The 25,534-nt window shown below is 37.3% G+C and overlaps 1 protein-coding gene across 4 annotated transcripts in view; it reads left to right on the top strand.

The window, feature by feature from the left end:
- Positions 1-25,534, top strand: part of LOC128022657 (low-density lipoprotein receptor-related protein 1) — a 149,515-nt gene that overhangs the window by 95,501 nt on the left and 28,480 nt on the right. For 2 of the 4 annotated variants that reach the window (XM_052610413.1, XM_052610411.1), the window contains exons 45-71: positions 175-300; positions 2,434-2,562; positions 2,641-2,760; positions 3,617-3,730; positions 5,611-5,760; positions 6,209-6,331; positions 7,338-7,454; positions 7,566-7,694; positions 7,790-7,912; positions 8,562-8,702; positions 8,994-9,181; positions 10,063-10,246; positions 10,547-10,632; positions 10,709-10,828; positions 13,516-13,703; positions 13,809-14,014; positions 16,455-16,643; positions 16,763-16,911; positions 17,025-17,118; positions 17,214-17,330; positions 18,568-18,687; positions 20,046-20,168; positions 20,367-20,492; positions 21,166-21,282; positions 23,065-23,171; positions 23,280-23,412; positions 24,741-24,863. In XM_052610413.1, the coding sequence (XP_052466373.1) occupies positions 175-300; positions 2,434-2,562; positions 2,641-2,760; positions 3,617-3,730; positions 5,611-5,760; positions 6,209-6,331; positions 7,338-7,454; positions 7,566-7,694; positions 7,790-7,912; positions 8,562-8,702; positions 8,994-9,181; positions 10,063-10,246; positions 10,547-10,632; positions 10,709-10,828; positions 13,516-13,703; positions 13,809-14,014; positions 16,455-16,643; positions 16,763-16,911; positions 17,025-17,118; positions 17,214-17,330; positions 18,568-18,687; positions 20,046-20,168; positions 20,367-20,492; positions 21,166-21,282; positions 23,065-23,171; positions 23,280-23,412; positions 24,741-24,863 (3,642 nt within the window). Of the gene's footprint in view, positions 1-174; positions 301-2,433; positions 2,563-2,640; positions 2,761-3,616; positions 3,731-5,610; positions 5,761-6,208; positions 6,332-7,337; positions 7,455-7,565; positions 7,695-7,789; positions 7,913-8,561; positions 8,703-8,990; positions 9,182-10,062; positions 10,247-10,546; positions 10,633-10,708; positions 10,829-13,515; positions 13,704-13,808; positions 14,015-16,454; positions 16,644-16,762; positions 16,912-17,024; positions 17,119-17,213; positions 17,331-18,567; positions 18,688-20,045; positions 20,169-20,366; positions 20,493-21,165; positions 21,283-23,064; positions 23,172-23,279; positions 23,413-24,740; positions 24,864-25,534 lie in introns of all 4 variants that reach the window. The other 2 variants (XM_052610412.1, XM_052610410.1) reach the window with 1 other exon arrangement.

Raw genomic sequence — 25,534 nt, 5'->3', positions numbered from 1 at the left:
CAACATGGCCTTTAAGTGGGTTATTTGAGTCTGTTTGTGTGTTTCATGAAGGGCTGCATAACGAGAAGACAAAATGCTTCTTGTGACTTCTCTATGGGGATGCTAAATTCCTCTCTCTCTCTCTCTCTCTCTCTGTCTCTGTGTGTGTGTGTGTGTGTGTGTGTGTGCATGCAGGTGAGTTCTCGCCCTGTCGGGTGAATAATGGAGGCTGTCAGGATCTGTGTCTTCTCACATCAGATGGAAGAGTCAACTGTAGCTGTCGTGGAGAGAGGAAACTGCTGGAGGATAACACCTGCATAGGTGAGAATCACGCAAGTATTTTTATTAAAATAGAGTGTTGACAGTTAACAGACCATATTGAGATGAACAGATCCTCAAAGCAGCGTTATACAGAGGCAGCATAAATGTTCCTGCTCAAACACACAGTGACAATAGTAAGTAAACTAGATAAAAACGTTTTTCAAGACAAACTTTAAGTTTGCTTGAGTCACTAACGTGTTTCTCATGATTAGCATGCTACTAGCATGTTGTTAGTACATTTCTAGCATGATTAGCATGTCCAAGGGTAGGTAAGTAGATAGATAGATAGATAGATAGATAGATAGATAGATAGATAGATAGATAGATAGATAGATAGATAGATAGATAGATAATGTGTTGAAGCGCACACAGAAAGCTTGCTGCAAAGCATCTGCAAAAGTAATGATTATGAATGTGTCAGGAAAAATAGCAAGGATACATATGAATTATTTATTAATAAACTGGTGTTTTCTGAGTCATTGTCTGCTGCAGAGATGAAGTTTACAATGCTGACTCACCAGTGGAAATAATCAGTTAATAATCAGTATTTGTTGATTGTTTAATTTTAAAGGAGAAATTTCAAGCTTTTTGTAGAAATATTCCACATGTCTTGGAGGCAAGTAGATGTTGCGCTCAGTTTCGGTTCATTTTGGTGCTGCGCTCCAGTTCATAAAGACCAAGACAGAAGAAAGCCAATCCTGTTTGTTGACTTTGTTTTACAAAAGCGCAACTTCACATTGATATTGTGAGTGTTCACAAATAAAAGTAGACCCTTAACAGTTGTTTTCTTTGTTATCAGGATAAAACCAATCGATCGCGTCAGCACATGCATGTCATGCAGTAGTGTTCTAAAGCATCCACACTCCACACAAACACTTGGATATGCATCTAACACATCCATTTATCTAGGGTAACGTTAGAGTGAGTGGTCCTGTAAAAAATGTAGTTCTTCTTTTCTGTGGATAGCCAATATAATTTTAGTCAACTAAGCCTCTTCTTGTTAACTATTATGTAGGGGGGCAGCCCTACTTAAAAGTTTAGTTAATCTTTGAAACACAAATGAAGATACTTTTGAGAGTTCTCTACCTCTATTACAAGTTCTTTCAACCATAAGTTTTGAGGTTCAAAATGTTCACACAATCACTTTATATGATTTTTAATATGGGCTTTTTTTTATTTGTTGTTTTTGGCGGCCTGTTTTCATTCTAGTTTTTGTCTAGTATTTCTGTGAAGATGTCATTCTAGTTTTTATTAGTTTTAGTCACGTTCATAGTCTTTTTTTTTGTTTTTTATCTTTTTATCTCTCATTTTAGTCAGAATTATCCTTGACTATTTTCGTCTAAAATTGACGACATTTAGTCTAGTTTTAGTCAATGAAAATTGTATTTTAGTCTCTTTTTAGTGATGCAATTCTATTGCATCTATTGCATAATTCTAACCCAATCAATATAGTATAAGTCCTTAGTAGTATAGACGCACCCAAAATTTTCTTTTAGCCAAACCCATTTCAAACAAGGTTATCTTATTATATTATTGTTACCTTATAGACTCAAGAATACATCCATTCCAGACACGGAAGACACTTACAACATTTATTTTACCAACCAAACATGTTAGAAGTTCACACATGGACCCCTTTCTCTGTGTCAGACTTAACTTTGTTTGTTGTCATCTTGTGACGTCGCCTGCATCAGTGCAGTGCGACCTGAGGCTGCCCCTGAAGTGAGACACAGGAAACAGAAATACTGCAAAATAATAATAACAACACATACATTATAAAATTTCATTTCGTCTCCTTTTATTTTGTAAACCACATTTAGTCTCGTTTTTTATTCGTCAACAATATTGCATTATACATTTAATTATAGTCATCGTCACATGACCAGCATTTACGTTGCATCTTGTCTCATTTTTTGTCACGTGATAAAGGTTCAGTGACGATGATATTTAGTCATTATTTTCATGAAAGTAACACTATTCTAATCTAATCAATTATTCACCAAAAACAATATATCAGTGGACCAGGGTGGTCACTGTTTTTGGATAAAGCATCAGTACAATACATTAGGCAGCTGAGATCGACTTGCTTGTATTCCATGTTTGAAGGATTGTACTGTATCTTGTGTCTCTCAGCTCAGAACACGTCTTGCAGCAGTATGGATGACTTTGAGTGTGGGAATGGAGACTGCATCAAATACACCCTCACCTGTGACGGCATGGCCCACTGCAAAGACAAGTCAGATGAGAAACAGTCCTACTGCAGTGAGTGTGTGTGTGTGTGTGATATTCTGGAGGTGGTTATCAAGGCCTGCCACTCTAATGGTCTGTGTTTGTATTCAGCTAATCGTGTGTGTAAGAAGGGCTATAAGCGCTGTGTGAATGGACGCTGTGTCGGCCACAGTTCCTGGTGTAATGGCCGAGATGATTGCGGAGATAACTCGGATGAACTCTTCTGTAATGGTAAGACCAAGTATTCATACACATCATATACTGAACATCTGTAATGCTGCAGCCACAACTTCAAATCCATTGCGTTCTATAGCTTTCAAACGTTCTGATGTAATAGAGTTTTGTTTTCCCCTTCCCGCTTTATTATAGTGCTGGTGTTTTTGTCTTTTGAATTGAATTATTATTTTTTTCAGCTGGAGCTGGTGTTAGACCTGCCATGAAAAGGAAAATTAAACAAAATTATGTCATATTTTGCCCCGAAACCAAAGGAAATTTTGAAATTATAATGGTTTTGAATACAGTTTTGAATATTGGAGATTAGAATATTGTTTGACTAATCTGATGCAGATAAATGTTTTGCAGCAGCTGCCCAGAGAATAAGCAACATACAGTATTTTTCATTGTGCTGAATGAATGAATGAATTTAAATAAAAAGTATTTCAGTAATTATTTGGAGAAAAGAATGAAATCACTATTGAGCACATTTACATGCATGTTCTTAAGACAATTATGCTTAATAAGCTGCAAACGCATTTGGCCATGTAAACACTGTAAGGTCATAAACGGTGAAAGCATAAACTTGTCACAACATGTAGTTTTTTGCCTCTTACTCTTACGATTACCTCTTATGATTTTGCACGGCATGTAAACGCAATAACCAGCTTTCTGACGGCTTATTGAAGTGTGCAGGGGAAAACTGGTTATTTTAATAATATTTGTGAGTCATCAGCTTACTGATGTGCATTTAAATATTCTCAATGAGAACAAGTGGAATCCTAAAAAATATGTCTCCTTCATTATTTGTTGTATTACTATTATTTGTTTATTGACTCTGTTTGTGTGTGGACTTTTTGTTTGCGTGTTCCAGCAACCCTGTGCACAGCGGATCAGTTTCAGTGCAGAGATGGGTCATGTGTGTCAAACTCCAGTCGCTGTAACCAGGTGCTGGACTGTGAGGACGCCAGCGACGAAATGAACTGCTGTAAGTTTATTCATTCATTTATTTATTTACATGTAGATTAATAATAATATCCAGCCTCTTGCTTAAAGTTCAGACTTGGATTAGTAAATGTACCGGTGACACTCTGTTGATTACAAAAGAGGGTTATACATTAGATCAGGGAACACATATTCACTATTGACTAAGAGTTTCCACCAATAAATTCCTATTTTGTTGCTTATTAATAGCAAGGTAGTTGTTAAGTTTAGGTATAGGTAGGGTTAACCCTAGGCACAACTCTGCTGTGGATGTATTTTGAAGGCAGTGGTTGCATTAAAAGCAAATATGCAAATAGCCTTAGTTTATATATACACTATGTTGAAAGTATTTTACAGATATTTAGCAGATATTTGCACCCTATTGTTTTAGTACATTATAAAACAGTATGCAATAATAACCATACCACTATACCCATGAAACACTTTATTATTGAATACCCATGTGGCACTTTTTGAATATTTCCTTTATTTTTATTGAAAATAAATGCCTTTCTAATCTGATATGTGATGTGAAAAGGGAGAAGAATGTGAGTTCAAAAGGATTCAAACTCCGGTCAAACACGTCAAAAGTTTTTGCTTTGTAGGACTATAAATTATTTGGATAATTAGTCAAAAATGTTAAGTATGTTGCATAGACCCGAATAAAAAATAATATTCTGATATTTTATATGAGTATATTTTATGTCCAATTTTAATGTGTTACTTTCAGTAAAAGTGTGGTTATTTTATTGACTTATCTGACAGTATTATTACAATTATTGAGTTAAACTAAAAGTCTTACAATGTTCGTCGGTGCTCTTTGGTGCTGACATTTTATCTCCAGCAGCTACAGAAAGAAAACAGTAATGGCGGACTGCTGCTTCTCGCTCAGGGCGGGGTCTATGCTAATAGGGCAGAGAGCGTCACAAATAGGTGTTACTTTTCTATAATAGGGATACATCTGGAACTGCTCATTTGGAGAGTCTGTTTATGATTTATTGGGATTATTTAAAAAAATTAGTGGATGAATTATTACCACTATAGGCTGGGTTTGCATTCAATGGCACCTTTAAATAACCTCTCTACATTTGAGATTATTAGACTCTCTATATTTGGCACTTTCTTTGTTTTTTTTGTTTTTTTGGTCAATATAGAGCAAAACAGCACTCTTCTTCCTTGATTGATATTGCCTAACTATATAATTATTATCATAAATACAGAAAAACAAAAGCTCATACAGACAAACCTCACTGGCACTGTGGTGTGAGAACTGCTGGAAGCCCTGGTTTTCAAAGACTGAGAACAATTTATTTTAAGATGAGCTTTCAAGGCTAGATGTTCCTTTGAAGCCAAGAGAAGTTTTTTCACAGGAAACAAAATTACACTTTGATGTTACGCCCTTTTCCAAATTTGAAAGTAAAACTGTCTTTGTATTTCCATGACAGAAGCATTAAGTGCTTGGCTTTCTGATTTTCTGAGTCCTGACCAGCGTTTGAACTCTTCATGCCTGTAAAGAGTCAGAGAATCACTTCATTTTACATTAATATCAAATAAAGTAAATAACATTTAAATTCAAAGTAATGACTGTTGTAATCTAAAATATTTTTCGGATGTAACTGTAATTTGATTACCACCCATTTATAATGCAACTATAAGGAAATACGGGTACACATATTTAATGTTTTAAATACGTAACGTCACAGTTTGAGTTAATTGTGTCATTCTTTTCAGGTGTGTGTAATTAATTATCCTTGTTTGCTATGTGTTTGTCCACTCTCATCAGCATCTAAAAGTAAAAGTTTATCCATAACCGAATTACACATGGTAGCAAGAGATTTCTTTAATGTTGTTTCTTAAGCATTTGTGTTATGTCTTGTTTTTCAGCCATCTCTGATTGTTCCAGTTATTTCCGTCTGGGTGTGAAAGGCTTCACCTATCAGCGGTGTGAGTTCACAACGCTGTGTTACGCTCCATCATGGGTCTGTGACGGCGCAAATGACTGTGGAGACTATTCAGATGAGAGAAACTGCCCAGGTGAACACAAGCGTACTTCAGCGGGGCGCTGCAATTTAGACCCTGGGGAATGGGTGTCTTTCCTGGTCCCTGGTCTTTTCTTTTACAAGCAATGAAATAAAAATCTTTATTAAAAAAAGACACATTGTTATTGAAATCTCTGAACTTTAGGTTATTGGAAAATCTGAGCACAGTTTAAGTTGCTTATTGAAATCTCCTCTAAAACTCTAGAAAAGACTCGTATTTCTGAGCATCTCCATGTAATCTCATCACTGTCTGTCAGAAAGGATAGCTATTAAACAGGTCTTATTTGTTATTGTTATTTTTTTTTCTTCATTATTTTTTATGCAATCAACAGATGTTGAAGAAAATAAATAAATTATATATATATATATATATACAGTACACTTAAAGAAGGAAAATCTAACATGCAACCTCTAATTCTACTCTGTTTCTTTTGACTTATCAGATAAGAAAAAGAGAAAGTGTCCGTCAAACTTCTTCGCCTGTCCCAACGGTCGCTGTATCCCCATGAGCTGGACCTGTGACAAGGAGAAGGACTGTGACAGCGGAGATGACGAGGCACACTGCGGTGAGTTACATACGTGTGTGTGTGTGTGTGTTTCTGTCATCATGGAGACTTTCTATTGACTTCTGCTGTGCATATACTGTCCCCTAACACTACACTACTGGCATTTAGACATTATTTATCATTTATTAAGAAATTATTAATAAACATATAGTATGTTTATTAAGCGGCTTACTGCATGGACAGTTGGCTACTCCTTAAAACTGGTATTCAATTTGGTGGATTTTCTTGATTTTATATAAAGCTGAAAATTATTTATTAATGGAAAAACAGCATAAAGTGATTGAAATTGTAATTGTATTAATTCAAAACAGCTTCAAATAGTACATTTTATACATTTTAATAGTACAACATGCAGATTCAGACAAAAGCAAAACCAGAATCCAAATGCATGAAGTATAATAATAATAATAATAATTATTATTATTATTATAAGTGTTAACTACAGTAGGATTTTTGCCTCAAACTCCTAATTTGTGGATTATGATTAGTTAATAAGGTAGTTGTTTAATTTAGTTATGTATGTGTAGGTTAAGGGATCTAAAATCTGGTTATACAGAATACAGAATTAATATGTGCTTTATAAGTGCTAATAAACAGCACACAGTCAGTAATATGCATGCTAATAAGCAACTAGATAATAGTGAGAACTGGTCCTTAAACTAAAGTGTTACCAAATTATTCTTTATCAATACTACTATAATACTATTATTACTATTTTTACAGAACAGAAACTAAACTGAATACAAATGAGTAAATCTGAAGCCAACATTACAGAACAAAATAAAAAATAAAAACTTCTTGTTATGTATTCTGTGTCTTTGTGCTTTTGTTTCGTAACACCAAAGGCATTTATAAACATGTATTCATTTTCTCAAATGAGGTTTAGTCAGGTTTATATAACTTTAGGGGAAATATTGTTCTCAGCTTTGCACAGTCTTTTAAGTGTGTTCTTTCTGCGAAGTCTTTTGAATAATGAACTAACAGATGGCTGAATGATTCTGCTCAGATAAGTTCTGCTCAGCGACGCAGTTTGAGTGTGGGAATCACCGCTGTATTTCCAGCAGCTGGGTGTGTGACGGGGCGGACGACTGCGGAGATGGAACAGATGAGGACAGCAGATGCAGTGAGTGCTGATCCTGAGTCAAATATTACATCTTAAAGTGTGTCTGATGACCACTGACATTTATCAACATAATGAATGAGGTGTGCTGAATCATGTGTGTTTTTATCTCAGAGAACAAAACGTGCAGTGCAGACGCGTTCCACTGTCCAGACTCACACAAGTGTGTCCCGCAGCGCTGGGTGTGTGACGGGGACAGAGACTGTCCGGATGGAGCCGACGAGAGCTTGAAGGCCGGCTGTGGTGAGCGCTTCAAGACAACGTTTGTTTTGGTGCAAATCCTGTGCACATGACTCCGTTAACATGTCTGTGTGTATTCTTGTGTCTCTTCCGCTCAGTGTTCAATAACACATGTAAGGCGGGAGAGTTCATGTGCCAGAACAGACAGTGTATCCCCAAACACTTCGTGTGTGACCACGACAACGACTGCGGAGACGGCTCGGATGAGTCTCTGGAGTGCGGTATGTTCACGGTCACTCCAAACAAACACGATTATGAGAGGATCATCTCATAATTACCAAATAATGAGAAGAATTATGGCAATTGATCAATGCTTGACTCTCACTTGAATTAAGGACAAAAGAATTAGAATCATTCAGAGTCTGTGTATAAATAGATTCTCTCTAACTGCATATGATTCAAGGAGTTGTAATTAAGACATCATTTTGTTCTGGTAGATTATCTTTAGCTAAAACTAAAACTATTAAAGGGTTAATCCACCCAAAAATAAAAATCATGTCATTAAAAACTCACCATCATGTCGTTCCAAAACCATAAGACCTCCGTTCATCTTCAGAACACAGTTTAAGATATTTTATGACTTTTGTTCATATGTGTTGCCGTGTCTAAATTTATTTTGCTCACCTTAAGGACATTACTGTTCAAACTAAAATAAACAAAGTAAGGGATAATCCACGGTTAGCTGTGCATTTAATGGATTTAATTCACACCTGCCAGCCAATCAGAATCGAGTGTTCAGACATAACATGTTATAAGAGAAAATCAAACTTCAGGGAAGCTATTTAACTATTTTGATACCCATCACTACAGAAGTGCATGTTTTAATACATACGATCATTTGTGATCATGGGTCTGTATTTGTCTTTGTAGAGTATCCTGCATGTAAGGCCAATGAGTTCCGCTGTGATAACGGCCGCTGTCTGATCCAGAAATCCTGGGAGTGTGACGGAGAGTTCGACTGCCACGATCACTCCGACGAAGCTCCCAAAAACCCTCACTGCAACGGTCCTGGTATGAACTAAATGCTAATCCAGCGGGATATCTCTGGCCCGGTTCCAAATGATAAAACTCACCATCTATCTAACAGTCTATGTAGTTTCATGCCACCAAAGTGTGAAGGAGGTCTATAAGAACAGGGTGTGTTTGGGGCCAAACTAGTGCAGAGTCACAGCAGAATGCAGAAAGATGTATCAAATACTGTATATCACACCAAACTGAGTATCTTTGAAAAACAGTGTCATAATGGACACCGCAGAGTTCCTCAAGGCATTGAATGGCTCTTTCTCTTCTTCCTAAAAGCAGAGAAGAAATGTAACGACACGGCGTATGCATGTGGGAACGGTAAATGCATCAGTGAGACGTTACTGTGCAATCTCAACGATGACTGTGGCGATGGAACGGATGAGCTGAACTGCAACATTAATGAATGTCTGAACAGTAAACTGAGCGGCTGCTCTCAGCTGTGTGAGGATCTGAAGATCGGATTCAAGGTAAAGATTTTAGATCATCTTAAAGCCTGTTTCCTTTCTTAGAAATGGTGATGTGGAACTATTGCGCTGCCAGTGATTATACTCTTCTTCAGTATTTTGTCTCTTTAAATATTTCCCCTTTTTTTTAGACGGGGTCATATGATTCAATTATCAAGTTTTTCTTTCTCTTTGTCTACATCACTATGTGTGGGAAAGTTAGCATAACACCGCCCAAATGTTTATGTTAATTACGTTACCGAAAGAAAGAAGGTGTACGTTTGATTCTGCTGTAGGATTGTTTATGCCGTCGTCGTCATGTCGTGGAGACGCTGTGTGTTTCGTTGTGAAAGCAAAACTACTTTGTTTGGTCTTCCAAAAGAGGACACACACACTTCTTATGTCAGTTGGTTTTTTGTTGTCTTTTTGGAGTCTCCAAGTGTCCTTTTGTAAAGAAATCTAAATTTATCTTGAAGTAAGCTTGCATTAAATACAGTTTTGCAAAAATCACATTATAATCGTTCAGTTTGTTTTGCTGGATACAGTAAATAATGACAAAATGATTGTATTAAACAAGATAAATGGTATATGCTTTGTTTCATGATAAGTGAGATTATTCATGATTAATAACACAAAAAGGGTGTGATTTAATCCAATTAAAAACTTTTCATATATTTAGATTTAAAGTTAGATGGGTAGAACAATGACATCATAAGTAGTAAGTAGAAAAAAGACTTTATTAATAGAACTTTTCTCCGCAGGGACATAAAAGTGTCTGAAGTAGAAGAACCATTCCTTTGTTCCTGTGTTGTCTCCTTTATATAAATGCAGTCAACAGTGTGAAATCATAAATGAACAGGTATCACAATCCGATACTTACCGTTCTTATGTGTTTCTCTCTCCAGTGTAGATGCCACCCTGGCTTTAGACTGAAGGATGATGGGAAGACGTGTGTAGATGTGGATGAGTGCTCCACCACGTATCCCTGCACACAGCACTGCATCAACACACACGGCAGCTTCCGCTGTGTGTGTGTGGACGGCTTCCAGCTCAGCCCCTCTGACCCCACTGTCTGCAAGTCCACCTCCGGTAAGAGTCGGACTGCCTGTCTGTCCTTTATAGTTACAGACACAACATCTGTCCATGTTACATCTGTCATGTTACACAATGGTTCAGTTAGATCAGGGACTCTCAAATGCTTGTGAAAATATGAAAAGTACACTCTCCAAAGGAATTAACCTCTGGATTTGCCATTTGCAATGTTGATCCTTTATTATAAAGAAGCATTCAGATTTTAGTTACAAATCATTCATCTTATAAACAAGTGCCCTGTTCTGTTGTTTCTTTTTTACTGTAATATGTCTTCATTTTTTTCACTTTACTGTACAGACGAGGAGCCGTTCCTCATCTTTGCTAACCGGTATTACTTGAGAAAGCTCAACTTGGACGGCTCAAACTACACACTTTTAAAGCAGGTATTATTTGTACTAGTTTTTCAAACATTTAATTCCAGCTGTTTGCCAGGTTCCTCATATATGATGTCCTTCCCAGGGTCTGAACAATGCTGTTGCATTGGACTTCGACTACAGACAGCAGATGATCTATTGGACCGATGTGACGACTCAAGGCAGTATGATACGACGCATGCACATCAACGGCAGCGATGTTCAGGTGATTTGCATGCAACTGCATTGTTTTGAATATTAAATAAATAAATAGTTAAAGTTTGTTGAAAATGTCCTCACCCTCAAGCCATCCAAGATATAGATGAAATTGTTTCTTCATCAGAAAAGATTTGGGTAAATGTAGGATCACATTACTTGCTCACCAGTGGATGCTCTGAAATGAATGGGTGCCATCAGAATGAGAGCCCAAACAGCTGATAAAAACATCACAGTAATAAACCTCACTCCAGTCCAGTGAAAAGCTGCAAGTTTTGTAAACAATAAATCCATCAAGACATATTAAATTCAAAGCATCACTTCTAACTAAAGATGAGTCCTCTATCTATAATACTGTGTTCTCCAGTGAAAGTCCTCTTCATCTGCACAAATCAAGCACTGAACAGCTCTAAATAAACATGTATGTGTATTACACACATACATTTGTATGTTGTTTTGACCTTCGAACACTCTTGTGTGTTGGATTGATTTCTGATGTATCTCATTCCACGTATAATGTGGGGAGTGTGACAACAGAGTTGAGGAACCAAGCGCAGACTTTATTCCAAAGAGTGGTCAAAACAGGCAGGACCAGACAGCAGTAAACTGGTATAGTCCAGGGGGGACACGCACTAACAAACTCTAAACACTTACCCTCGTGTGAATCCCACCACCATTTTCAAGTGCAGTCCACTTTGGCAAGTGAGGGAAGTTAACATGGACATACTCTCCACCCCTCAATTTTGACTGAGGGAGCGATTCTGCTTCATATGTACACCACAGGACAACTATGACATCATTGCAGATCGCGTTTAATTTATCCCCACCCCAAACAACTCTTGAAGATTTTAAACAATAAACCAACTCCATAGCGGATTCTAAGTGATCATGTGTTTCGGACATTCCCCATTCCATTCCAAGGGTTCTGCCAGTAGTGGGCACTCACGCTATCTAATCAATGGCGTACATCCATGTAAACAAGACAGGGGGAAGTTGAAGGGCATTAAAAAACGAACTAGATTCCAGCCCTTAATAATGTAACTGATGAGAAACTGTTGTGAATGTGTGATTGGTTCCTGGATGAGGGATCATGGGAAATGGAGGCCAGAAAAAGAGGAGGATCTGCAGCGGAGGCAGCCACCTCTGGGGGCACTGCGGTGGTGTGTGTGGCCCAAACACATAGAATGGTGAATGCCATTATAGGGAGCACTGAGTCCAGGGGAACAGTCTCTTTGAGGACCAGTGCTGAGGTCCTTGGGATGCCTGATGCTCTGGCCAAATCAGTGGAAGATCCTCCACACTGACTGTGTGTCAGTCTCAGACACCTTGGAATTGACCTTGAGGCATTGGGAAAGGTAGCCGTGATGTGAGGAGACTCTGGAATTGCAGCCATGACAGGAAGAGACTCTGGAAAGGGAGAGACTGCAGGAGTACTGTGTTCCTCCTCCACAACACCCACAGTAAATTGAGAACCACTTAATTCTAAGGCTAGATCAATATAAGATTCCAAAGTTCAGTGATGTTTGTGCAATGGCATGATCAAACTAAGTGTCTCAGAAAGCCCTCCTCAAAAAAGATCAAGAGGCATACCTCGTCCATGCTGGTCAAATGAGTCTGCTCAACAAAGTCCATCACACAGTCCTCGATGGGCTGATCTCCTTGACAGAGATACATAATTTGTGCTGCTGGATTCATCTTTGCAGGGTCGGGCAGGGTCAAACAGCAGTAAACAGATATAATCCAGGGGAGACACAAGAGTAATCCAATAAACAGTTTAAGCAGGCAGCAAATGAATCACAAAAAGAAGGGAAACAGTCCAAGTTCAAAAAACATGAAGACAAGGCAAAAAATACAAAGACTGTGGAAGGGGTACAGGTTAATAATAAGTGAGTGTGGATGAATGTAACCTTTATAGTGTGACTGATGGGAAACAGGTGCGAATGTGTGATTGGTTCCTGTGTGAGGGATCATGGGAAATGGAGTCAGGAGAAAACAAAGACAATACACATAATTGTGATACAGTACGCCTCCATTGATAATTCTAAAACATAATTTTAAATGTAGGCTGGGGCCATTGATAGCAGACTACTGCAGTTATTAGAGAGAGAGAGAGAGAGAGAGAGAGAGATGAAGTGTGTGTGAATTACCTGAGCCTGTGTGTCTCTCGGAAGTGTTCAGCAGCAGTGTCACTACTAATAGTGAAACTGCTTCATGAACAGTGCCGTTATCACCTCACTAGTGAGAGATGTCATGTTTCTTTAAGTTGCTAAACTGTTTAACCAAAAAATCATCAGAGCACCACTAACAAACAATATGTTTCATTGTTTACTATATCTGTTTGCTTGGTCAGTGTCATTGTGGGTTTTGGTTCTTTTGCTGTTTTAGGCTGTAAGGACCTTTGAAATAACTGAAATCATTTGGCAAAGTGATATGGACTCGTAATATGGTCAAGATGTGCCTGGACCTACATTCGCCATGCATTTCCTTTTATTGCACACCTTAGAACATTCTTCAGCCAATCAGATTCAAGTATTAAACAGCCCCATAGTATAATATGGATTATAGTATACAAACAGCTTTCCATTGCATTAATTTGATTAGTTGTACATTCTTGTGATGTTTTCATCAGCTGTTTGGATTTTAATTCTACATTGTTTAACTTTTCTGAAACTGGACATTGGTTTGACTCTGCTGCAGGTTCTCCATCGCACATCTCTCAGCAACCCTGATGGACTGGCTGTTGATTGGGTTGGGGATAATCTGTATTGGTGTGATAAGGGGCGGGACACTATTGAGGTGTCAAAGCTGAACGGCGCATATAGGACAGTCCTGGTCAACACGGGACTGAGGGAACCCAGAGCCATAGCTGTGGATGTCCGCAATGGGTAAAGATTGAAAATACCTTAATTGATTTCTTTTTCCGTTATTGTGTTCCCATCTTTCTGTTTCTGTTAATAAGGATCATGAAGTGTAAGGGTTTTCTTTGTCAGGTACCTGTACTGGTCTGACTGGGGTGATAATCCGCACATTGGCCGCATTGGGATGGATGGCACCAACAGAAGTGTGATCATACAGGACAAGATAACCTGGCCCAACGGCCTCACTCTGGACTTCATCAATGATCGCATCTACTGGGCAGATGCCCGAGAGGACTACATTGAGTTTGCCAGCTTAGACGGAACCAACAGACATACAGGTGAAGACAAAATCTCTAATATAACCTATTGGGTCACAGGTAATCATAGCTGACTATAAACTCTAGTAAAGAGGGTATCATGAAGTAACTTACACTTTAGCAATATGAATATGAATAGTTCAGTGTGAAAAGTTCAAAAATAAGCAAGCAAGCTCTTCATGACTGGTCAACCAGGCCAAACATTGGATACTGATTACTAACTGTTATACAATCGTAAAAATAAAAATATATACTAATAATTTATAAGAAGTCTCTGATGCTTACTAGGGGTGTAATGATTAATTTTTATGGATAGATACATCGATCAAATGTCTAATCATACAATGTATCGATGCCGAATGTAAAAAATTGATACCTGTAGTATAAATAGGCACCTTTATTTTGGCACTGTGCAACTTTTCATGCAGTGTACGCCTAACCATTACTGCCAACCTGTGTATTTACGTTCAAACTCACCCATCAGCGTAACGCTGTTTGATAACTTCTCAGTCGGCACCCATCCGAAGCACGCGCACACAGACAGACGCATCTCAGTCAGCACACAGATACTGCATTGAGTTCTTGCTTTAGCTTATTTTTGTGCTTGGACAAATAAACACAGACAAAATCACAGCAAAATGTGCATCTTGATGAATATCCTGTAAACAGTCGGTTATATATTAACGTAACAATTGTGAAAGAAAACACGTGTATCAGAAATTTGGTTCTGTGCATTCTATCTTAAACTAATCTTAAAGTAAAGTAAAAGAAAACAGACTAATAATAAACATCATGCTTTTAAAGAAAGCAATATCTCACTACTTTTGACTGAATAACTTTTGTTACTGAAATAAAGATTAATCTACATATATTTAATTTATACAGTGAAGACTATTTTACATCTTATTACTTTGTTTCTGTACCTGAAAACATCTTTTAGACCGATCTGAAAAACCTGAAAAGCACTGCTTTATTTGTATTTATTTATTTTTTTTGCTATTGCTTATAATTTGGAAAATATTCTTAACACTTAGCCCTGCATGAAATCCAGACTGCGATGTATAGTAGCAGCCAAAATAAAAGTCTTAAAGCAAAAAAAGTTTTAAGTGTTTTAAGTGTTTAAGTTTTATTTTTGTCATTTCTTTTTGGAAATTTGGAAATATTTTTATGAAAATTTTTTCATGTTTTTTTCTACGACTAACTCATTTAGTTGTTTCCACTCATTGGGAGTTTTACACTATATTTTACACACTGAACATTTTCGAACAGCCTGAAAGAAATTCTTGACTATTGTCATGTCATAACTTGTGACTTGATTTTTTTCAAATTATACTTTTTTTTTATTTTAAAAAGTGTTTTTATTTTTATTTTTTGCTAAAGAAATGTGCAAATTTCAGATAGGCTAAATGTTCGTGTTATATATTTTGGATGCATTTGTGACTTAAAAAAATTGAATCGAACCGTATTCTGATCGTATCATAAATTTTTATGAGGTATCAGCAAATATCGTATCGCTGGGAATGAGAATCGTTATCGTATCATGATAAAACATCCGATTTGCACCCCTAGTGCTTACAGAGATTTCACTTATTTGATCAAAATGCAATATTAATAGTAATATTCTGAAATATTTTTACAATATTAAATACCTGTTCTCTTTGTGAATATCTGTTAAAATATAATTAATGCCTGTGATCAAAGCTGAATTTTCAGCATCATTCCTCCAGTCTTCAGTGTCACATGATCTTTCAGAAATCAATCTTATATGCTGATTTGTTGCTCAAGAAACATTTCTGTTTATTTTCAATTTTGAAAACTGTTGCGCTGCATTATATATATATATATATATATATATATATATATATATATATATATATATTATTTTATTATTTTATATATAATATTATTATTTTTTGCTCATTTTAATGCATCATTGCTAAATAAGTATTCATTCTTTATGACCCCAAACTTTTGAACAGTAGTGTATTTAATAATATAATAATATAATAATATAATAATATAATAAATAATAATTAGAGAACAACATAACATGTTCCATGTCTCATGTTGTGTGTTCCTCCCCCACATGCTCCAGTTTGATTACTATATCCATATTTGTTTTCTCCTGTCTCTGTTTAGTTAATTTGCTCACAGGTGTGACCCTTTAGTTTCTGTGTATTTAAAGTGTGTTCTGTCCCTGATTTCCCATCCGCTGTTAAATCTCATTCTGTGTTCTCTGTGATTTACTGTGTTCCCTGTTTTGAGTTCATTAAATACATTGGAAATTGCTTTACTCCTCGTCTCCTCGCTCCTTCGTTCCCATTCTCCCCGTGTGAATCTTGACCAATATGAATTAAAATATGAATTATTAGATTCCTACTAAGTGCTTCAGTGAATTGAAGAGAGTATTTTATGTTTGCTTGTGTTGGTGTGGTTAGTAATCCATGTGTCTGTGCTGCAGTTTTGACTCAGGACATCCCGCATATATTCGCCATGACTCTTTTTGAGGAGTACATCTACTGGACAGACTGGGAGACCAAATCTATCAACAGAGCTCATAAAACACTGGGCACCAACAAGACCATGCTGATCAGCACCTTACACAGACCCATGGACGTCCACATCTACCACCCCTACAGACAGCCAGAGGGTCAGGACACTCACTTATTGGATCGTCTCAGATGATCTTGTTTTGTGCCTTGATGTTATCTCTCTTGAAATCGTAGGAGCTGTAGCTGTAATGTTGTGCACTCTTGTCTCCCATTGCAGTCACAAATCACCCGTGTCAGACAGACAATGGTGGCTGCAGTAACTTGTGTCTGCTCTCTCCGGGCGGAGGGTATAAATGTGCCTGTCCCACTAACTTCTATCTGGCCGCTGATGGGAAACAGTGCATGTCCAACTGCACCGCCAGCCAGGTGAGCACAAGATACTTGACCCAGATCATGAGCTTAGACTTTAACCCAGTCTAAATCAGAACGACATGTACCATATCTCATTTGAAATATGTTCCTCTAACATCTCTCATCAGTTCGTCTGCAAGAATGACAAGTGTATCCCGTTCTGGTGGAAGTGTGACACTGAGGATGATTGTGGCGACCGGTCCGATGAGCCTGCTGACTGCCGTGAGTGATGTGGATTGGAGAAGATACATTTACCCCCTGTGGTGTAATTAATAGATGTGTAATAAAAGCACATGTGTACATGTTTCTTTCAACAGCTGAGTTTAAATGCAGACCGGGTCAGTTCCAGTGTGGTACTGGGATCTGTACGAACCCAGCGTACATCTGTGATGGAGACAACGACTGCCAGGATAACTCTGATGAGGCCAGCTGCGGTATGTTTCACCACACGCTACCGCGGTTTTACTTCTGCACAAATTTCTAAATGGATGTTGACTTTTGCTTTACTGTACTAAAGTAAAAAAAAATTCAAGTAGGTGTATTTTTCTCAGAATATTTCTTTATTTTGGAAAACTTTTACATCACTTTTTTGCTTTCATGAATTTCATTTAAAAAAAAATTATTTGTTCCTTGTTATTTTGAACTGAGAAACCGAGGCATGCTAGCATTGTTGATTCGTGAACATACTTCTTTTCATTTTAGCCGCTGAATCAGCTCTGATCCAATGCAGCTCTTCTAACTATAGATCATGTTAAATTACCATCTCCTCTGCTAGAGCAGTTCATACAGTATGATGAGCTAATGAGATATAAAACTAGTGTATTTGCAAAACATTCTACTTCAAATATGAACTCATTCTGCTCCATGTAAAGGTTTTATATTGTTCTACTATTCGTCACACATCTACACATCTAGACTTCTAGCACGCTGGTGCACAGTTATAGGACTCCACGGTCAAACATTCATCTGGCATTAATAATAATTATTATTTATATGTATGTTTTCCTTAGTTTTATTTAAATGTTCTTTCTGTTCTCAATGTCAAATATTCTTCTAAAAAATTTGACTCCTACAAAAAAAAATAATAATAATTCAAATTCCTTTTCTACACATTTGGCATTTAAAACTCATTTTGATTCTGATCTCCCTTCATTTACTGTGTGTAAATTTACAAAATAATAAACCGTTTTATCAATCGGTACATTTTACTTTTAATAACTCACATTAAAAATCAAGTATTTACTCAAGTGACATAAAAAAATGAATACTTATAATTTTATTGGAGTAACATTTTATGGTATCTGTACTTGTGCTCCAGTAGTTTGTTCTTTGTTCACCAGTTCTTTTAATTGCTTCTTATTACATGACACTTTAATATAAGTAATTGAAAAATATCCAGAATGACATAATACAAAATATGCACAAATGTATTAGTACTGTGCTTGTGAACTTTATGATCATTCAGATTATTGTAAATAGTAAGTACAAGTACAGTATTCATAGAATACTAATGTCTTTTATGGTCATGTTGCTATTCCTGTCGTTTTATAAAAGCTTGACTTGGTGCCTAAGAACACTGTCATCTGTGGTAAGACTGTACCTCAGCTGGCTTCAGTAAAGCAACAACTTTATCAATTTTACACCACTGATGTGTTTGTATGTGTTTTGCAGATATCCATGTGTGTTTGCCCAGTCAGTTTAAATGCACCAATCCCAGTCGCTGTATTCCTGGAATATTCCGCTGTAACGGCCAAGACAACTGCGGAGAAGGAGAGGATGAAAAAGACTGCCGTGAGTTTCATTATAAGACAATACGACCTAAAAAATAAGATGTAAAAAGCTTTCTGTGTTTTAATAATCTCACAAAGCCATGATTTTGATTTTGATTTTAATGTGATCAGTATAGCCACGCACATACTGTCAGTAAGATTTTTCATTAAAATCATTTAATACGAAATTAATACTTTTCTTCAGCAAGGATGCATTACCCTTTCGATTTTTAAATATTCAAAATGTAAAATCAAAAATGATCAAAAGACCGCACAAGGGTTAAATGTTTTGTTAAACACATGAAGATAATACAAGAGAGAAATTCGTAATGATAACGTGAAGAAAACAGCAAATGCAAAACGCTATAAGACAATATCAGACAAATGATGACAAAGGGAAACAAAGGTCTACAATATATACCATGGAAATAATGAGGATCTAAAAAACTATCAGAAACTATAATCAGTCAAGTTGGAAACTTAATGGACCAGGAGCTAAGCAGGGAAAAACTCAACACAAAAACAAAGACTAAAAGGAATTAAATGTGTTTCAAAGTAAAAGTCATTAGAAACACAGAATACAGGTGGAATCTTACAGCTAGCACCATAAAAGAAAAAGTAAGTCTGTGTTGGAAGGAAATGGAAGATCCCAGAGGGAGGGAAGAAAGGCCAGGACACTTGGACAGGAGAGACGGAGCCAGGGGAATCGGAGGGCCATGGTACAACGATGAGACGAAGAGACTGAAGACCCGCCAGGAGACTGGGGATGTGGGAAAAAAACAGAAACCCCAGAACCTGATTTCAACTGAGGCCCCGGCTAGAAACACAAATGCCACCCCTTCTAACCCCCGAACCCGACTCTGTTTGATCCAAACTTCTGTTAGTCCAGTTTTCATTTTCATGAAGTTGCAGCAGGCTAAAAAGGAAATAATGAGGCGCTAAACAAGAAACGTATGTGTACGATCAGAAACCATGGAAGCAGAAACAGCTACTCTTGAAACTCAAAGGGAGATGACCTAGAAAGGGTAAACACAAACTCCAACAGGAACAACATATACATCAGTCCTTAGTAAAAGTCTTTAGAAACCGCATACAGGTGGAACATGATTTCTGAAGGATCGTGTGACACTGAAGACTGGAGGAAGCAAATCACAGGAATAAATGACATTTTAAAACAGAATGTTTTTACTGTAATTTTTTATCACATCAATTGAGCACAAGAGACTAAAATCTTACGAACCCAAATCTTTTGAATATTAGTATATATTTGCACACAAGTATGACATTAAATGTATTTTTGGCTAAGGCTTTACCCTTCACAGGTAAGGCTGTATATTTTAGTGAATGTGAGTGAAGTATAACCTGTTGATGTGTGTGTAGCGGAGGTGACATGTGCACCTAACCAGTTCCAGTGCACTATATCCAAACGCTGTATCCCGCGCGTGTGGGTGTGTGACCGCGATAATGACTGCGTCGATGGATCCGACGAACCTGCCAACTGCAGTAAGAGGCTTGAATTACATTAAAAACTCATTATACATAACTTTTAATCCTAGTTCACTGTACATTATCCATTGCCGAGCCTGTTGACAGATAGAAGCAGGCATGGTTTTGTTCTCAGAACAGCTAAATACGGTGTAGTGTATCTGCTGATGAAGTCGTTCGATCAGTCAGCATGTGTTGTTCTCTCTCTCTCCGTAGCTCAGATGACGTGTGGTGTGGATGAGTTCCGCTGTAAAGACTCGGGCCGCTGTATCCCAGCTCGCTGGAAGTGTGACGGAGAGGATGACTGTGGAGACTCTTCGGATGAACCCAAAGAGGAGTGCGGTGTGTTGAGATATTTGTAGTTTTGTTAATAAAAAATACAATTTGAATCAACACTTACAGAGAGAGTCCACCTAGAAATAAAACTGAATTTGCTCATGTCATTCCAAACCTTGGAAGAGTTTGGCTCATTTTCAAAACACAAATCAAGATACTTTTAAGCAGAACTTTAGAGGATCTAAAAAGGTTATTAAGGTTTCTTAAACGAATTCATATGATTTGAGTGAGCTTTATATGTTGAACAGATGTAATTCAGGCATTTATTTACATCTAAATGATGAATGATCGACACGCATAACGTGAAATAAAAAAAAGTGCACCACAGTCATGTTATTGCCAGCCCGAGACTCGAACCCACAATCTTAGGGTTAGGAGTCTAGTTAGGAGTACATTGTGTACATAGAGCTCAAACATTTCATGTTTTCATGCCTTTATGACCTTCTTGAATCTTCTAAGTTTTGGTTTGCTGGACTTCCAGTGGAGAGACAGAAACCTCATGGGTTTCTTTAAATAGTATATTTTTGATATTTTGATATGAAAGATTAACCAAATTGTTATGGGTTTGGAATGACATGAGGGAGAGTAAAATGATGAGAGAATTAGAATCTCCCTTAACTTTTGAAATGTTAACGTTTCTATAATTTGGAGTAATTTTGGACTGTGACTGTGTATTTAGATGAGAGGACGTGCGAGCCGTATCAGTTCCGCTGTAGAAACAATCGCTGTGTTCCCGGCCGCTGGCAGTGTGACTATGATAACGACTGCGGGGATAACTCGGACGAGGACAAGTGTGGTAGGTTTCCACTGCTGCATCTGAACACTGAGACTCCACAGGTCCGGACGAACATCACACACACACACACACACACACAATGACAGCGGGAGCAGAGCGCTGCTGGTGGGCTCTCAGACCGGTGGCAGATGGTGATATCAGATGATCATTGTCATTCTCATTTATTTGTTCATGAGCACTCTTTAATGAACAAGGAACTTTATTTCCCCTGGTGCATGTTTTTGTTTGGTCTGGTCATTTACGTGTCTACATCTTGTTTATTCTCATTTCACACTGCCACACTGATGTGGGTTAGAGGTAGGTTTCCTCTTCAGTCCTGAACCTCTGCTTCAATGGCTGCTCGCTGATGAGACTGGAAGGCTCGAGTGTTTCTTTTTGTTTCACTGTGCATGAAAAACTGACCTGAACCTAAACGGCTTATTAAGATATAATCATGATGGTCATCGATTAATAATGAGCATGTTCCAGTGCTCAGCAGCTAGCAACTGTGAAGTCAGTTATGGATTGAATGTGAAATATTGTATTTATTTGTGCCTGCAGCACCCAAACCTCCATCTGTCCTTGTGTCCCTGGTATGATCTGTACACCCTTAACAATCATTTTACCTTCAAACCCTCCTTCACCAGCTGACGTGATCTAATGAGACTCTTCTGGGTGAATGGGAAAAAAAATGTCCATGCCACATTTTATCATTACATTTAGTTTTTAGACAACATTGCTTGGTTTTAGGGCCATTAAGATCTGTATTTTATTTTTATTTATTTATTTATTTATTATTTTATTTTTTACAACAAAGCACATTTTCCTCCTAAACATCTCGTATTAATTCATAATTCAGAAGACTTTAACTTTTGAGTTTGTTTGTAGTTCTTGCTATTATCAGTGGCAATTCTTATTCACTTGATACATTTTAACATAATGGGTCTAAATTCTAAACTATGCAATGAAATTCTAAAATAATGAGCCCTACTTTTCTAAAGAAATTAATACATTTATTTACAAAACTATTCATTAAAGTAATCAAAAGAATGAGAAGACATTTATGCATTTTATGCAGTTTTTTAAGTACAAGTATATTAAAAAAAATCTTAATAAATACTATATATATAATTGTTTACAGATATAGATATGGAAGTAATTATATATTTTCGATCAAGGTATTTTCGATCATCAATGAAATGTTATTATTCTGATTTCTGAAGATCATGTGACACTGAAGACTGGAGGAATGATCCTGAAAACACAGCTTTGATCAAAGGAATAAATTATATTTTAAAATATTTTACATTATATTATAAAATAGAAATATTATTTTACATTGCAATAATATATCACAATATTAATAAAGATTAATACATAATATTTCATAATAATATTCCTTTTACTGTATTTTTGATCAAATAAATGCAGCCTTGGTGAGCAGAAGAGACTACTCTCAAAATCCAACCAACGGCAAGCTTTTGAACAGTTGTTACAAATTCAAGAAAACATGTTTGTTTTGTTTATTTATACATTTATACATTACTGTGATGATATAGAGATTTGATTTTGTACTAGATAGATAGATAGATAGATATGTCAAGATTTTAAATATATTTACCCTAACATTTACTTCATGCTAAATATAAATATGATTTCTTCCTTTTGATTATGTCGTGAAATGTGACCTGGACATGGTTTTGACAGGTTTTGTAATTCACACCCTGCTGTATTGTAAATTCTGAGTGGATATGTTTGAGATGTAAGCGGATGGGGTGTGTTGTGTGTGTGTGTGTGTGTCAGTGCCCAGGCAGTGCTCTGAGAGTGAGTTCGCCTGCACCAGCGGTCGCTGTATTGCTGGCAGATGGAAGTGTGATGGAGATCACGACTGCGCTGATGGATCTGATGAGGTAAGACACAATTATTATTCACACCTGCTTCAGGAGAGTTTTCATCAGTGATGACCCTCACTAATGGCAAATGCTCAATGCAGTATGTGCTGTGTGTGTGTTTTGCAGCACGGCTGTGACGTGAAGTGTGATAACGACCAGTTTCAGTGTAAGAACGGTCACTGTATCCCGTTCCGCTGGAGGTGTGACGCTGATGCCGACTGCATGGATGGCAGTGACGAGGAGAACTGTGACACTGGAGGTTAAAAACACACGCAAAAACGTCTTAAAGTCATGTAAAACTGAAACGGTCATAATTGAAGCATTAGTTCACCCCTACATTAAAATGAGCCTCACTCTCAGACCATCCAAGATGTAGATGAGTTTGTTTCTTCATCAGATTTGGAAAAATGTAGCATTATATCACTTGCTCAGCCATAGATGCTCTGAAGTGAATGGGTGCCGTCAGAATGAGAATCCAAACAGCTGATAAAAACAACAGTAATCCACAGCACTCCAGTCCATCAGTTAACATCCGGAGAACACAAAAGCTGCGTGTTTATATCAAACAAATCCATTAAGGTATTAGGCCAAAAATTTAGCCAAAATATGAGTCCATAATTCATAATATTGCTTTCTCCAGGGGAAAAGTCCATTCCCTGATGTGCGACAGATTCACCAACCAATTTTTAAGAACTGTTTTGGGCGGTTTTCGCTTGTAAACAATGCTTGATCTGTGCATATTTCTCTCCTGGTTCAGACAAGACAATATATTTTACTGGAGAAAGCAATTTTATGGAAAGAGGACTTATATTTTAGCCAGATGCAGTGGTTTGAAAACATTTTTATGAATGCAGCTTTAGTGGTAGATTACTTGTGGTTTATTGTGCTGTTTTTATCAGCTATTTGGACTCTCATTCTGACGGCACCCATCCACTGCAGAGCATCCATTGGTAAATTTCTTCAGATCTGTTCTGATGAAGAAACTAACTTATCTACATCTTGGATGGCCTGAGGGTCAGTCAATTTGAAGCAAATTTCCTTGTTTGAGTGAACAATTCCTTTCACTTTGTTTGCTTTAGACAATTTTCGAAGAATCTTCTTGAAGCTCTTTTCTAATGATGATTTACAGTATATGATTTGTTCACTATATTATATATCTTCTAAAGTATACAACATCTATACATGTAGATACATACATATGTGTAGTTAACACAAGGTGAAGGGGTTAAATTTCGATTAGAAATGTAGGGCATAAGTTATATGGGCTACGTTTGTGGTGCTTTTGGGATTTACAAAGTTGTGGGGTAAGTAAATAATGACAGAATTTCTATTTATGCTTGAACTGTTCCTTTAAACAACAGCATTTCCCATAAATCAGTGCTTGCAGTATTAATTCGAGTGATCCGTCTCTCTGGAGAGGGTTTTAGTATTCAAGGAGGTCTTTCTGAAGATGCGCTGCCAAGTGTTTTACACACACACAAACACACACACACACACACATACACACACATAAACGATAATTGCTGTGTGGCTTTGCTGGAATGAATACAGATGAGTTACCCTCTGTGTGTGTGTGTGTGTGTGCAGCGGGTCGATTCTGCCCTCTGGATGAGTTTCAGTGTAATAACACTCTGTGTAAGCCGCTGGGCTGGATGTGTGACGGGGAGGACGACTGCGGAGACAATTCAGATGAGAATCCAGACGTGTGCAGTGAGTACTTCATTGTTCTTCCCCAGCTCGATTAGCACTTCATTTTCCCCTCAGACTCTCTCCTAAATATTTCCCAGAACCGTGGCACATGCAAGTATGATAGGGGTGGACAATATGACCCAAATCTTGCGTCAGGCTTTGTAATTTTATATAACATAAAAAATAAAAAATAATTGTATGTGGGAAATTAAATACAAGGTGATTTCTATATTAAAGCTGCAGTAGGTAACTTCAGTAAAAATATATTGTTTACATATTTGTTAAACCTGTCATTATGTCCTGACAGTAGAATATGAGACAAATAATCTGTGTAAAAATCAAGCTCCTCTGGCTCCTCCCAGTGTCCTATTGCCATTTGTAGTTACAGACCGCTCCCGGTAAGAAACAACCAATCAGAGCTGCGGTCCTGAATCACTAGGGTACACCTATAATAAGTGTTTATATTCGGACTATTTTAGATTGTTTCGGGGGTACCGCGGCGGAGTAACCCAGTACCTTTGTGATTCTTCATAGACATAAACAGAGAGAAGTAGTTCCGGCTACGATGTTCTTCCGCAAGACGCAAGCAGTTCTGTTTATTAACCGCTAGAGCGTCAAAAGTTCCCTACCGCAGCTTTAAAATCCCATCGGCCAGTGCCTGTTTTTGAATAATTCAGTGAATTAAACACTTC

This window comes from Carassius gibelio, chromosome A11 (genome assembly GCF_023724105.1).
Source record: "Carassius gibelio isolate Cgi1373 ecotype wild population from Czech Republic chromosome A11, carGib1.2-hapl.c, whole genome shotgun sequence".
Lineage (NCBI taxonomy): Eukaryota > Metazoa > Chordata > Actinopteri > Cypriniformes > Cyprinidae > Carassius > Carassius gibelio.
Note: the sequence above shows the minus strand (reverse complement) of the source record. Positions and strands in the feature narration are given on the sequence as shown.